The 15,901-nt window shown below is 45.7% G+C and overlaps 1 protein-coding gene across 1 annotated transcript in view; it reads right to left on the reverse strand.

Annotated features, from left to right (window-relative positions):
- LOC311148687 (anoctamin-3-like) overlaps positions 1–15,901 on the reverse strand; it is a gene marked incomplete at both ends in the record, with an annotated part of 98,459 nt that overhangs the window by 48,389 nt on the left and 34,169 nt on the right. The window contains 4 exons of the mRNA XM_084185666.1: positions 7,579–7,734; positions 8,052–8,191; positions 14,083–14,305; positions 14,674–14,834. Of these exons, the coding sequence (XP_084041792.1) occupies positions 7,579–7,734; positions 8,052–8,191; positions 14,083–14,305; positions 14,674–14,834 (680 nt within the window). The remainder of the gene's footprint in view (positions 1–7,578; positions 7,735–8,051; positions 8,192–14,082; positions 14,306–14,673; positions 14,835–15,901) is intronic.

A 15,901-nucleotide genomic window follows, 5' to 3' on the forward strand; every position in this document is an offset into this window, starting at 1 on the left:
TTTCTGACAAGCGACCACTTAGATATGGTCATTTTTCCCGTTTTCATAAATTCTTATAATGTTTGGGAATTATGTATATTAAGGCATTTGTGAAAACTCTATATCAATATAGAGCGGGAAAGCAGCCGTGCGTTTGGACAATTAATAAGACACTGCAGTAAATAAAACCGAACTCTAGGACCAGAGTCTACACAGACCGGTGCGCTATAGCCAATCAGTGACTCGACAGAACGGGCCAAGCAAGCTGTACAAACAAAAACGGAAACGACACAGGACGTCTTATTTAATGAAAGGGGCTGCAGTCTGCCGTGAAGCGTTTTTAAAAAATCCATTTGCATTGCTAGTTATAGCCTAATGTTAGCTAGCTAACTAGCTAACATTGAACCTATTTGGTTAACTTTAGCTAGCTATGACAATCTGTTTGTATTGCTAGTACTCTCTGGATTGGTATTATGGTTATGTTTGTTTAGCTAGCTAGCTACATGTCTAAACAAAAGACTTGACTTTGCCAGATGATTACATGACCCATCAAATTAGCCAGGTGTGTCTGACAGTGATTACGGCAATCTATTGTATAATAATGCTAAAATATTTGTGTCTGGAATTTGTCTTTCAGCATCAGTAGACCACGCCTGACTCTCCCCCACCAGTCAACAAGTCAACCTCTGTAGCTCAGCTGGTAGAGCACGGCGCTTGTAACGCCAAGGTAGTGGGTTCGATCCCCGGGACCACCCATACACAAAAAAATAATAATAATGTATGCACGCATGACTGTAAGTCGCTTTGGATAAAAGCGTCTGCTAAATGGCATATTATTATTATTATTAACTACTTGATTGATGAAGGCATGTCATCCAGCAAAGGCAGCAGCGCAGTCATCAACTACATGCACCATTTCTTCACCAACTACAGAGTCGGGGAAACACGTGTGGACCTGAATTGTGATCAACTGCAGCAGCCAAAACAAGAACAAGTTGTGCTCTGGTATTGTGCCCTGTCAGACCAGCTCCACCACAGTCTGGACCTTCACTTCCTGATCACAGGCCACACCACAGTCTGGACCTTCACTTCCTGATCACAGGCCACACCAAGTTTTACCCCGACTGGTGCTTCGGCCTCATCAAGCGGTGCTTCAGAAAGACCAGAGTGAACACTTTGTCTGAGATTGCTGGTGTTGTGAAGGACAGCACCGTGACAGGGGTCAACATCCCACAGCTGGTTGGACTGGAGGATGGTACGGTGCTGGTGGAAAGCGATGGCTGGCAACAACACATGACTCCGTACTTCAGGCCGCTGCCACAGATCAAGCAGTACCAGCACTTCAGGTGAATATAATTTTCATTGCATTGTATGAGGTTATTCTTCTTATCTAAACTTGGGAGGTGAATTGATGTTATGCGAGGTTGTAATGTCTTCTCAAATTTATTTGGTTATTTCCTGTTTTACAGCTTTGATGCTCTGGAGCCTGGTGTTGTTGTCGCCAAGGAGCGTTTGGACTCAGTCGGGACCAGGTTTCAGCTGCTGCGCAACGCTGACATCCTTCCTCCCATAGATGGTCTGAGCGTTCTGACTCAGTCGGGACCAGGTTTCAGCTGCTGCGCAACGCTGACATCCTTCCTCCCATAGATGGTCTGAGCGTTCTGACTCAGTCGGGACCTGGTTTCAGCTGCTCTACAACGCTGACATCCTTCCTCCCATAGATGGTCTGCCTGTACAAGCACCACCTGGACTGGACACAGCTAGACAAACTTATCTTTTTGAGAAGATCAGGGAGGAGTTTTGCAACGAAGAGGCTATGGACATCACATGCCCTGCACCAAAGTCAAGGGCAGGACAGAAACAGGCTCTCCGAATATAGATTCCCTTGTTCACGCGTGGTTCGGACGGACCAGTTCACCACTGGGGGCGAGTTCCCAGTCATCAGCACTATTTTACATTTTAGTCATTTAGCAGACGCTCTTATCCAGAGCGACTTACAGTTAGTGAGTGCATACATTTTCATACTATCTGCAGTGCCTCTATGGACATTCACATGAGTCTCTCCTAACACACACACGCCATACGTTGCTGCTACAATTTTCTTTTTTATCCTGCTGCTCAGCCATTTTACCCCTGATTGTATGCATATAACTACCTCATCTATCACCAGTATCACTGATATTGTTATTGTACATACTGTATATTATTTTGTTCTTTCGCTACTGGCATTGACACTTGTTATTTTTTTCTTTATATTGACACTATCTATTTTTGATATTGCTACTATGCAAGTAACCATTTCGCTGTACTGTTTACACCTTCCGTAGAGACCCATCCACTTAGCAAGATGTGGCTGGGGGTTATAGCATTTCTTTCACATGACCCATCAATATAGACAAGTGTGTCTGGGTAAGCGTCATCTAATATTTATAAAAATATTTTTATCTGGACACTTTCTGTTTACCTGAAATGTTTCCTTATTGTAGGCTACTACTTTTACCACTTTTAGACTTAATCTTTACCACACTACATGACCTTTAGCACATGACCTCACACGTGAATCCTTAAAGAGATGGGTGGGGCTAAGGCTTAAGTGGGTGTGAATAATGCTGAATGGGTGTAGACAAAGAAAAGCTCTCCAGTAGCAAAAACATTCATCGGCCATTTTCTCAAAAAGTGGGGTTACAAGTTTATCAACTTTCAAAGCAGAATTACTTTCCAATTGTTCCTCAAATGCAGTGTATGATATACCATTTTGTAGCTCTGAGTCTCAACTTTTATCCAATGTAAAAAAAACACAATTTCAAATGTTGCTCCATAAGACCGATTCAAGGCGGTCGGTCACATTTGGGAACTTCACATTCCTATTGTTCAAACAACCATGAAAAGGTAGGCTCTGTCTCCCTCATTTATGCACATCAACAACAACAACAACAACAACAACTAATGCTAGCCAGAGCAAGATGAGCTAAAATCTAACGAAGGAACATTAGATAAACCCTCTCAAACTTTTTCAGCTAGTTGGCCGTCAAAATTGCACTGATAAATGATGGGGAAATGTAGCCTCCTCGTCCTTCAGCAGCTTGCCTGCCAATGCATGCTTGTCCCAACCAAGCACCCAAGCTAACTGGCTAGAGTTGGCTAGCTTGCTAGCTACTTCCAGACACAAATGAGAGAACACCTCACTCTGACCATTTTACTCGGCGTAGCAGAGCTGGTTAGGCTGTTTACATGTTATCTAGAGCGTTGGTGACTAAATAGTACTTTACTGACACCGGTCATATTCAGCGGGTGTTGCGCGTTCGTAAATACATCAGTTATTCTGCGCTCTGGCACACTCAGATGAGAGTGCTCTGAAATCGGAGTAGATAGCCAGAGTGAATTTGCGAACGCAAGAGATATGCTAACTGGATAACAGTCGTTCAAGTTCTTGCTAGCTAATCAAATGACACCTGCATCTCTAGCTGTGTATAGCCACTTAAAAACGATATGAGGGGAAAAAGTCAGTCACTCACCCACTCCTCCAATGGCATTACATCCTCCTAGCAGCTAGCTATCTAGCTAACGTTAGGCTCTGTGTTTTTAGCTTGCTACATAAATAGATATGCTAACCTATTAGCCACGTTATGACTGACTTGTGATCATTGCCCTTGCTAGTTTGATTGTATTGACATTCCCAGCCTTAGTTACATTCATCCGTTTTTGTCCAGAATATTGAGTCATGGAAACTGAAACAGTGTTTCCCGAATGGAGGCAGCAAACAATGTACCAGGCCAGCTGTGATTTACAACCTGATAGCAATCTGTTTGGGACTACCAAGAAATGTATTGGTGAATTATATGAATCATGCATTGAACTGCATCCATCTATTCTGCCAACAATGCCTTAGTGTACGTCATGGAATGTTGAGTCAAATAGAACCTATTTTTAAAACATCTTATAAAGTTGGTTTTGTAGCATAAACTGGAGATTTGTTATTTTTGACTGATATTATGATTGTCTGTTTGTTTCATATCTGCAAAGTAGTTAAAACGCTGTCAGTTCCACTTTAAACTTTAGGTCTCAGGTTACTTTGTGCTATACGTGAAATGTTTTTTGCAATGGGAAGTAATAGTTGTACATTTCGATTGGTAAATGCTTAATGGTCGTGTTTTTGTATTCTTCTGATTGGGACCTACTGGCTTATTATGTACGAGTTGATGGACTGCTTATCCTTTAACATCCTGCTGTGTGACTGCTTATCCTTTAACATCATGCTGTGTGACTGCTTAACCTTTAACATCATGCTGTGTGACTGCTTATCCTTTAACATCATGCTGTGTGACTGCTTATCCTTTAACATCATGCTGTGTGACTGCTTATCCTTTAACATCCTGCTGTGTGACTGCTTATCCTTTAACATCCTGCTGTGTGACTGCTTATCCTTTAACATTATGCTGTGTGACTGCTTATCCTTTAACATCATGCTGTGTGACTGCTTATCCTTTAACATCATGCTGTGTGTGACTGCTTATCCTTTAACATCATGCTGTGTGACTGCTTATCCTTTAACATCATGCTGTGTGACTGCTTATCCTTTAACATCATGCTGTGTGTGACTGCTTATCCTTTAACATCATGCTGTGTGTGACTGCTTATCCTTTAACATCATGCTGTGTGACTGTTTATCCTTTAACATCATGCTGTGTGACTGCTTATCCTTTAACATCCTGCTGTGTGACTGCTTATCCTTTAACATCATGCTGTGTGTGACTGCTTATCCTTTAACATTATGCTGTGTGACTGCTTATCCTTTAACATCATGCTGTGTGACTGCTTATCCTTTAACATCATGCTGTGTGTGACTGCTTATCCTTTAACATCATGCTGTGTGACTGCTTATCCTTTAACATCATGCTGTGTGACTGCTTATCCTTTAACATCATGATGTGTGTGACTGCTTATCCTTTAACATCCTGCTGTGTGACTGCTTATCCTTTAACATCCTGCTGTGTGACTGCTTATCCTTTAACATTATGCTGTGTGACTGCTTATCCTTTAACATCATGCTGTGTGACTGCTTATCCTTTAACATCATGCTGGGTGTGACTGCTTATCCTTTAACATCATGCTGGGTGTGACTGCTTATCCTTTAACATCATGCTGTGTGACTGCTTATCCTTTAACATCATGCTGTGTGACTGCTTATCCTTTAACATCATGCTGTGTGTGACTGCTTATCCTTTAACATCATGCTGTGTGACTGCTTATCCTTTAACATCATGCTGTGTGTGACTGCTTATCCTTTAACATCATGCTGTGTGACTGCTTATCCTTTAACATCATGCTGTGTGACTGCTTATCCTTTAACATCATGCTGTGTGACTGCTTATCCTTTAACATCATGCTGTGTGACTGCTTATCCTTTAACATCATGCTGTATGACTGCTTATCCTTTAACATCATGCTGTGTGACTGCTTATCCTTTAACATCATGCTGTGTGACTGTTTATCCTTTAACATCATGCTGTGTGTGACTGCTTATCCTTTAACATCATGCTGTGTGACTGTTTATCCTTTAACATCATGCTGTGTGACTGCTTATCCTTTAACATCATGCTGTGTGACTGCTTATCCTTTAACATCATGCTGTGTGTGACTGCTTATCCTTTAACATCATGCTGTGTGACTGCTTATCCTTTAACATCATGCTGTGTGTGACTGCTTATCCTTTAACATCATGCTGTGTGACTGCTTATCCTTTAACATCATGCTGTGTGACTGCTTATCCTTTAACATCATGCTGTGTGACTGCTTATCCTTTAACATCATGCTGTGTGACTGCTTATCCTTTAACATCATGCTGTATGACTGCTTATCCTTTAACATCATGCTGTGTGACTGCTTATCCTTTAACATCATGCTGTGTGACTGCTTATCCTTTAACATCATGCTGTATGACTGCTTATCCTTTAACATCATGCTGTGTGACTGCTTATCCTTTAACATCATGCTGTGTGACTACTTATCCTTTAACATCCTGCTGTGTGACTGCTTATCCTTTAACATCATGCTGTGTGACTGCTTATCCTTTAACATCATGCTGTGTGACTGTTTATCCTTTAACATCATGCTGTGTGACTGCTTATCCTTTAACATCATGCTGTGTGACTGCTTATCCTTTAACATCATGCTGTGTGACTGCTTATCCTTTAACATCATGCTGTGTGACTGCTGTCTTTCCATCGGCCCTATCCAGTGGTGTAGTGGTGCCTGGAGAAGTGGGTTAACTCAAATGTTGCCTAAAAGTTCCCAAACGGCCCACCCAGTGACGGAAAGGCACCCTGTGTGAAAAATCCTATGTTTTTAAAAATTAGTTTTCCTATAGATGTATCAGATTTTCACTCTTGAAATCACACTTTATTTAAAATAGAAAAATATACAAAAATGTGATGGTCCACAACAATGCTTAAACCACATCAATCTGATTGGTTGGGCCTGTCAGGGCCTGGCTCCCCAGTGGGTGGGCCTGTCAGGGCGCGGCTCCCCAGTGGGTGGGCCTGTCAGGTCCCGGCTCCCCAGTGGGTGGGCCTGTCAGGTCCCGGCTCCCCAGTGGGTGGGCCTGTCAGGGCCCGGCTCCCCAGTGGGTGGGTCTGTCAGGGCCCGGCTCCCCAGTGGGTGGGCTTGTCAGGGCCCGGCTCCCCAGTGGGTGGGTCTGTCAGGGCCCGGCTCCCCAGTGGGTGGCCCTCTGTCCACCCAGGCCCATCCATGTCTACGCCCCTGATGCAAACAGCTCATGATGACAATTGCGCCTCCACATATAGCCTACTAACCAACACTTTGGACTAAACTTTTTCAATACCTGGTTTGCATACCCATTATTGCCTTAGTTAGCATTTACTGGTAGATATCATAAGTCTTTCCTACCCTACCGGCTACGGATGTCATTCTTCTGTGAGCTGCGCCAAAACCAGTTGAGAGCTGCACACTCTTGCTGCCTGCAGATGATATTCCGCTGAATATATTTCACGTGCTTTGCGATTGTGTAGGCTACTTTGTGCATGATTTCTCGATTGTATAATTGATCAATCGTAAACCTCCACAACACTACTTAGATACGCATTAGTAGGGATTAAGAAGTGGGTATATGGTTTATACCTGCGTATACCCTCCACTACACCACTGGCCCTTTTGTGTTTTACAAAAAGTGCACTCTCCTACATGAGTGAGTGCGCTGGTATTACGGTTGCTGTCCTTTCAGAATCACACACTGAAGGACTATAGGTTCGCCACTGGGCAAACATATATCTATAATAGATCTAAAGGCTGTTAAGATACTGTATTCATGTTTCAAGAAAGGAGTGTATATATTTGGCCTGGCGAAGCAAATTTATACGCTGACTGAATGGGAGCTGATAATTATGAGTTTTTTTTTTACTCCTCTGGTCTCGGGAAGGAATTACGACAGTCCTCACTGTCCGAGACCGAGTCAAGACCGAGTACAAATGTATCCGACACAGAGACACTCAATATGTGGTTCGGAGACCGGACTCGAGACGTACTACAACACTGGTATTTACTGTATACTTTAGTATATTAGAGTATGTAGGCCTACCCTACCTCTTTCTCCAGCATCAGCCCCTCAGCTCTCAGGTTCCTCTCGAAGGTGACTCTCTTCTCCACCAGAGGACTGGACTTCTTATAGACCAGGATGTAATCGATACGCTTCTTCCCATCTCTGAACAGCAGGCCAGAGGGCTGCCCGGGGTTGGTCCCCTACGGAAATATGTGTTTATCAGTAATACTGATAAGGGTTCCTACAAAAGGCATTCATAACACATTCATAAAGCTGCGTAACTGTGAGACATTGGAAAAGATTGGTGCAATGTCATTCTGGTTATTGTGTGTGTGTGTGTGTGTCTCTGTGTGTGTGTGTGTGTCTGTGTGTGTGTCTCTGTGTGTGTGTGTGTGTGTGTGTGTGTGTGTGTGTGTGTGTCTCTCTGTGTGTGTGTGTATCTGTGTGTGGGTTTGTGTGTGTGTCTGTGTGTGTGTGGGGGTGTGTGTGTCTCTGTGTGTGCACGTGCATGAGGTACCTGAAGCGAATCTGCGCGTGCCTCTAATTTGGCTCGGGTGGCAGGTTTCTGAATGAGAAACGACTCGTCTGTCCTTCCTGCCTCGTACGCACTAGCTTCTGCCTCCTCCACGTAGTGGTCCTTGACACCTTCTGACAGACCTAGACAGACACAGAACGGATGAGCAGTGGGTCAGGACCTGTACAGTGCCTTGCAAAATTATTCATCCCCCTTGGTGTTTTTCCTATTTTGTTGCATTACAACCTGAAATTTAAATGGATTTTTATTAGGATTTAATGTAATGGACATACACAAAATAGTTCAAATTGGTGAACTGAAATGTAAAAAATAACTTGTTAAAAATAAATCTAAATAATAAATAACGGAAAAGTGGTGCGTGCATATGTATTCACCCCCTTCGCTACGAAGTCCCTAAATAAGATCTGGTGCAACAAATTACCTTCAGAAGTCACATAATTAGTTAAATAAAGTCCACCTGTGTGCAACCTAAGTGTCACATGATCTGTCACATGATCTCAGTATATATACACCTGTTCTGAAAGGCCCCAGAGTCTGCAACACCACTAAGCAAGGGGCACCACCAAGCAAGCGACACCATGAAGACCAAGGAGCTCTCCAAACAGGTCAGAGACAAAGTTGTGGAGAAGTACAGATCAGGGTTGGGTTATAAAAAAATATCAGAAACTTTGAACATCCCACGGAGCACCATTAAATCAATTATTAAAAATGGAAAGAATATGGTACCACAACAAACCTGCCAAGAGAGGGCCGCTCACCAAAACTCACAGACCAGGCGAGGAGGGCATTAATCAGAGAGGCAACAAAGAGACCAAAGATAACACTGAAAGAGCTGCAAAGCTCCACAGCGGAGATTGGAGTATCTGTCCATAGGACCACTTTAAGCCGTACACTCCACAGAGCTGGGCTTTACGGAAGAGTGGCCAGAAAAAAGCCATTGCTTAAAGAATAAAATAAGCAAACATGTTTGGTGTTCGCCAAAAGCCATGTGGGCGACTCCCCAAACATATGGAAGAAGGTACTCTGGTCAGATGAGACTAAAATTGAGCTTTTTGGCCATCAAGGAAAACGCTATGTCTGGCGCAAACCCAACACCTCTCATCACCCCGAGAACACCATGTTTTTCATGGAAAACTAGTCAGAATTGAAGGAATGATGGATGGCACTAAATACAGGGAAATTCTTGAGGGAAACCTGTTTCAGTCTTCCAGAGATTTGAGACTGGGACAGAGGTTCACCTTCCTGCAGGACAATGACTCTAAGCATACTGCTAAAGCAACACTTGAGTGGTTTAAGGGGAAACATTTAAATGTCTTGGAATGGCCTAGTCAAAGCCCAGACCTCAATCCAATTGAAAATCTGTGGTATGACTTAAAGATTGCTGTACACCAGCGGAACCCATCCAACTTGAAGGAGCTGGTGGAGCAGTTTTGCCTTGAAGAATGGGCAAAAATCCCAGTGGCTAGATGTGCCAAGCTTACAGAGACATACCCCAAGAGACTTGCAGCTGTAATTGCTGCAAAAGGTCACTCTACAAAGTATTGACTTTGGGGGGGGTGAATAGTTATGCACGCTAAAGTTTTCAGTTTTTGTCTTATTTCTTGTTTGTTTCACAATAAAACATATTTTGCATCTTCAAAGTGGTTGGCATGTTGTGTAAATCAAATGATACAAACTCCCCCAAAATCCACTTTAATTCCAGGTTGTAAGGCAAAAAAAATTGGAAAAATGCCAAGGTGGGTGAATACTTTCGCAAGCCACTGTAGTTATTTGTGTTCTTCTGGTTTGAATCAATGTAATGCTAAGGTATTACTTGAACAATGCTGTTCCTTCTATACATAGCGGTCCTTCACAGCTTCTGCCAAAGACAGACAGACATGGTGAAGTGGGCACGACAGGAAGTAGAGCCAGTTAGCAGACATTTACATTTACATCATTTAGCAGACGCTCTTATCCAGAGAGACTTACAAATTGGTGCATTCAACTTATGATAGCCAGTGGGACAACCACCTTTTTTTATGGGGGGTGGGGGAAGAAGGATTACTTTATAATATTCCAGGTATTCCTCAAAGAGGTAGGGTTTCAAGTGTCTCCAGAAGGTGGTCAGTGACTCCGCTGTCCTGGCGTCGTGGGGGAGCTTGTTCCACCATTGGGGTGCCAGAGCAGCAAATAGCTTTGACTGGGCTGAGCGGGAACTGTGCTTCCGTAGAGGTAGGGGGGCCAGCAGGCCAGAGGTGGATGAACGTAGTGCCCTCGTTTGGGTGTAGGGTCTGATCAGAGCCTGAAGGTAAGGAGGAGACGTTCCCCTCACAGCTCCGTAGGCGAGCACCACGGTCTTGTAGTAGATGCGAGCCTCAACTGGAAACAGACCCTTTTATCCCCAAAAACACAACACTACACTACACTCTGTGTTAGCATAGCCTACAGGAATTGCAGCCACAACCTTGCTAGTGCTACATTCTTACCAACTGGCAATGTAGTTACCTGTATTTGTTGTTTGGCATCAATGTCTTGTATGGAGGTTGGAGAAAGGTCAGCATTCATCCTGTGAACCGTTTCTACTCTAGCGCAGCGTCTGAAATGGCACCCTATTCCCTCCGTAGTGCACTACTTTTGACCAGGGTCCATAGGACTCTATATATAAGGAATAGGGTGCTATTTGGGAAGAAGCCTAGCCCCTATGGAAGCACCAGGAAGAAAGGGTGAGTGGGAGTTCAAAGCTAAATCACGTCAGTCCTTCTGCCTCGCAGAGTCTGAAAGCCTGGAAGGTTTATTGGTTTTCTTTAATCCAAAGAGGGATTTTCAGACAGACAGAGCTCAGCTCATTTATCCCCTCAGTCTTTACTGATGAACCCAAACATGACTCGAGAGAGAGACGCAACGTTAGTTCCATGAAATCGCGTGCAACATTATTATATTTTTAACTAGCCTTCTCCCAGTTCTGGCACCAGGATGTATTTGCACTGCTGGGAGACATGCTCAGAATAGACAGAGGCTGTGTCACAAATGGCAATAGTGCACTACTTTTGACCAGAGCCATAGGTGCAAAGTAGTGCACTACGTGGGGAAATACTGTGTCCTTTTGGGATGCAATCCAGAGACTTCTGAGTCGCGCTAACTGCTCATTCGAATGTTGAATGGTCTTTGAGTGAATTCTCCTACTGCTACAGGATTTCATTATTAAAAAAGGGGCGGATTATTTTTCTTATCCCTTTCAGCAGTGACATTTAACCACTCCACAGAGTCTTTAATGTGGTGTGTTGCTCACCACACACCGCTGCCTTGGTTTTCCCCTCAGTGGTAAAGCCACCGCTCTACGTCTGCCAACCTCCTGAAGCTGTCTCGCAATCATTTCAAATTAATATTACGTGTATATACCCTGGATGACTGACAGGGGGCGCTGTATTGAAGCCACTGTGCAGCCATCTTGGCGTGATTCATCACTCCAGAGAACGTGTTTCCACTGCTCTAGAGTCCAATGGCGGCTTTACACCACTCCAGCTTTACACCACTCCAGCTTTACACCACTCCAGCCGACGCTTGGCATTGCGCATGGTGATCTTAAGCTTGTGTGCGGCTGGTCGGCCATGGAAACCCATTTCATGAAGCTCCCGACAAACAATTTTTGTGCTGACGTTGCTTCCAGAGGCAGTTTGGAACTCGGTAGTGAATGTTGCAACCGAGGACAGACGATTTTTAAGCGCTACGCACTTCAGCACTCGGCGGTCCCGTTCTGTGAGCTTGTGTGGCCTACCACTTCGCTGCTGAGCCGTTGTTGCTCCTAGACCTTTCCACTTCACAATAACAGCACTTACAGTTGACCCGGGGGAAGCTCTAGCAGGGCAGAAATTTGACAAACTGACTTGTTGGAAAGGTGGCATTGTATGACGGTGCCACGTTGAAAGTCACTGAGCTCTTCAGTACGGGCCATTCTACAGACAATGTTTGTTTATGGAGATTGCATGGCTGTGTGCTCGATTTTATACCCCTGTCAGCAACGGGTGTGGCTGAAATATACTTTTGTCCATGTAGTGTATGTCATTGCCCTTTTAAAACGCCATTGCCCTTTTAAGAGCTCTGTTGTGCCTAAACCATGCATTAAAAAATTAAAATATGATGCCACACGCACAGTTTTAGGAGTAGAAAAATAACGTGGTAGCAATGTTAAGCTGGGATCCCCATCCAAAACTGCCTTCAAAAGTGATTTTCCTGCGATTGCATTCAGAATTGTCATAAACAAATCTCCCATGATGGTGCATTAAATACCATTCTATTCAGTGGATTAAGTACTTATGATATGATAAACAGTAGAAATTATAGTGCAGAGAGAGGAACCTCAATCTATGTCATGATGCTGTGGCTGACAGTGTTAATGGTCTCCCCCTACCTCAACCCACCACGACCTCGTTAGATGATAATGGTCTCCCCCTACCTCAACCCACCACGACCTCGTTAGACGATAATGGTCTCCCCCTGCATTAAACCACCACGACCTTGTTAAATGATAATGGTCTCCCCCTGCATTAAACCACCACGACCTCGTTAAATGATAATGGTCTCCCCTGCATCAAACCACCACGACCTCGTTAAATGATAATGGTCTCCCCTGCATCAAACCACCACGACCTCGTTAAATGATAATGGTCTCCCCCTGCATTAAACCACCACGACCTTGTTAGACCATAATGGTCTCCCCCTGCATCAAACCACCACGACCTCGTTAAATGATAATGGTCTCCCCTGCATCAAACCACCACGACCTCGTTAGATGATAATGGTCTCCCCCTGCATTAAACCAGCACGACCTCGTTAGACCATAATGGTCTCCCCCTGCATCAAACCACCACGACCTCGTTAAATGATAATGGTCTCCCCTGCATCAAACCACCACGACCTCATTAGATGATAATGGTCTCCCCCTGCATTAAACCAGCACGACCTCGTTAGACCATAATGGTCTCCCCCTGCATCAACCCACCACGACCTCGTTAGATGATAATGGACTCCCCTGCAGCAAACCACCACGACCTCGTTAAATGATAATGGTCTCCCCTGCATCAAACCACCACGACCCCGTTAAATGATAATGGTCTCCCCCTCCATCAAACCACCACGACCTCGTTAGACCATAATGGTCTCCCCTGCATCAAACCACCACGACCTCGTTAAATGATAATGGTCTCCCCCTACCTCAACCCACCACGACCTCGTTAGACCATAATGGTCTCCCCTGCATCAAACCACCACGACCTCATTAAATGATAATGGTCTCCCCCTACCTCAACCCACCACGACCTCGTTAGACCATAATGGTCTCCCCCTGCATCAAACCACCACGACCTCGTTAGATGATAATGGTCTCCCCTGCAGCAAACCACCACGACCTCGTTAAATGATAATGGTCTCCCCTGCATCAAACCACCACGACCTCGTTAAATGATAATGGTCTCCCCCTGCATTAAACCACCACAACCTCGTTAAATGATAATGGTCTCCCCCTGCATTAAACCACCACGACCTCGTTAAATGATAATAGTCTCCCCCTACCTCAACCCACCACGACCTCGTTAGACCATAATGGTCTCCCCTGCATCAACCCACCACGACCTCGTTAGACCATAATGGTCTCCCCTGCACCAACCCACCACGACCTCGTTAAATGATAATGGTCTCCCCCTGCATCAAACCACCACGACCTCGTTAGACCATAATGGTCTCCCCTGCATCAAACCACCACGACCTCGTTAAATGATAATGGTCTCCCCTGCATCAAACCACCACGACCTCGTTAGATGGGTTTACTTCCTGCAGGAATCACATACACACTAAGACGACACTGCACTGCAAGCCGCTGTGGATAAAAGCGTCTGCTGCTTTTACTTTGGGTGTTTGTACATGTATAGATCTCCGTCAGGCTGTGGGAGGACAGAGACAGACGGACGGATGGACAAACAGACCGATCGACCAACTGACCGGCCGGCCGACCGATCGACCAACTGACCGACCGACTGACCTGTCTTGGAGGAGATGAGGGTGCAGGAAGTGCTGTGACTGTGGGTCAGAGGCTGGGTGTGTTGTGCCTGGAGCTGGCAGCGGTCCTGGGCCTGGTGCTGTAGCCAGGGGTCGACCAGCTGGGCCTGGTCCTGGGCCTGGTGCTGTGGCCAGGGGTCGACCAGCTGGGCCTGGTCCTGAACCTGGAGCTGAGGCTCTGACTGCAGATGGTCCTGAGGGTAGAGCTGGAAGAAAACATGCATTTATTTGAGAATCGGGATTTAAAACATTTATTTTTGTTTATGTCTCTTAATCTTAGAAACCCATAAGTAAAATCTGTGTTAAAATATACCAGAAAATACTAGAAGAATACTAGAACGAGGAGCGGAAGCAGGGCGTTAGCTCCACCCCTCTCTTTGCATGTTATGGGCAAGTCTATGGGCCAAATGTCCCCTCCCTTTTCAAAATGAGAAAGATGCAAACACTTGCGAACACCTGCAAAATCAAACTTTGGAATTGAAATTGGAATTTGGTTTACTTTCTGAATTGACTGGAATTTAAAAATAATTGACCCCAACCCCTGATCGTGACCTAATTAAAATAAAATCCCTGCCTGTGGGTGTGTCTGGGGCTTGTCGTCGGGGGTGAGGGGCATGGACAGGAAGGTGTTGATGTTCTGTGGGTGGGTTTGGCTCTGGGCCAGGCAGGGCAGGCTGCGACGGGACGGCTTCAGGGTCTTCTCCTTCAGGATCTCACTGATGCTTGTGTGCATGCCTGGAAGAAGAGAGGGGAGCAAGGGGGAAGGGGAGGAAGAGAGAGGAGAGAGGGAGGAAGAGAGAGGAGTGAGAGAGGAGAGGGAGGAAGAGAGAGGAGTGAGAGAGGAGAGGGGGGAGAGAGAGGAGTGAGAGAGGAGAGAGGGGGGAGAGAGAGGAGTGAGAGAGGAGAGAGGGGGGAGAGAGAGGAGAGAGGGGGAGGGAGAGGAGTGAGCGAGGAGAGAGGGGGGGAGAGAGGAGTGAGAGAGGAGAGAGAGGAGAGAGGGGGAGGGAGAGGAGTGAGCGAGGAGAGGGGAGAGTGAGCGAGGAGTGGGGGGAGTGAGCGAGGAGAGGGGGAGGGGGGAGTGAGCGAGGAGAGGGGGGAGAGAGGAGTTAGAGAGGAGAGAGGGAGGAAGAGAGGAGTGAGAGAGGAAGAGAGAGGAGTGAGAGAAGAGAGAGGGAGGAAGAGAGAGGAGTGAGAGAGGAGAGAGAAAGGAGCGAGAGAGGAGAGAGGGGGAGAGAGGAGTGAGAGAGGAGAGAGTGGGGGAGAGAGGAGTTAGAGAGGAGAGAGGGAGGAAGAGAGGAGTGAGAGAGGAAGAGAGAGGAGTGAGAGAAGAGAGAGGGAGGAAGAGAGAGGAGTGAGAGAGGAGAGAGAAAGGAGCGAGAGAGGAGCGAGGGGGAGAGAGAGGAGAGGGGGAGAGAGAGGAGCGAGAGAGGAGAGAGATGGAGCGAGAGAGGAGGAGCGAGAGAGAGGAGGAGAAGAGAGAGAGAGAGAGAGAGAGAGAGAGAGAGAGAGAGAGAGAGGAGGGGGTGAGAGAGAATCGAGACAAGAGAGAGGGGGGGCGAGAGAGAGAGAGAGAGAGAGAGAGAGATTAATTGAATTGTCCAATGTGAATCGAAAATCTGAGTTTTTGCTGTCTTGTGTTGTTCCCCTAACCCGGACACCATTCATAGGCTGGTAGCAGCACAGGGTCAGCTGCAGGGGTTAAGTTGCTCAAGGGCACAATGGCAGTAGTTGGCACCCTGAGATTCTGATACCATCAACCCTCTAATTGCCTTATTTTCCCTTGGGGTTTGAACCGGCATTCC

This window comes from Coregonus lavaretus (assembly GCF_964263955.1).
Source record: "Coregonus lavaretus genome assembly, chromosome: 21".
Classification (NCBI taxonomy): Eukaryota; Metazoa; Chordata; class Actinopteri; order Salmoniformes; family Salmonidae; genus Coregonus; species Coregonus lavaretus.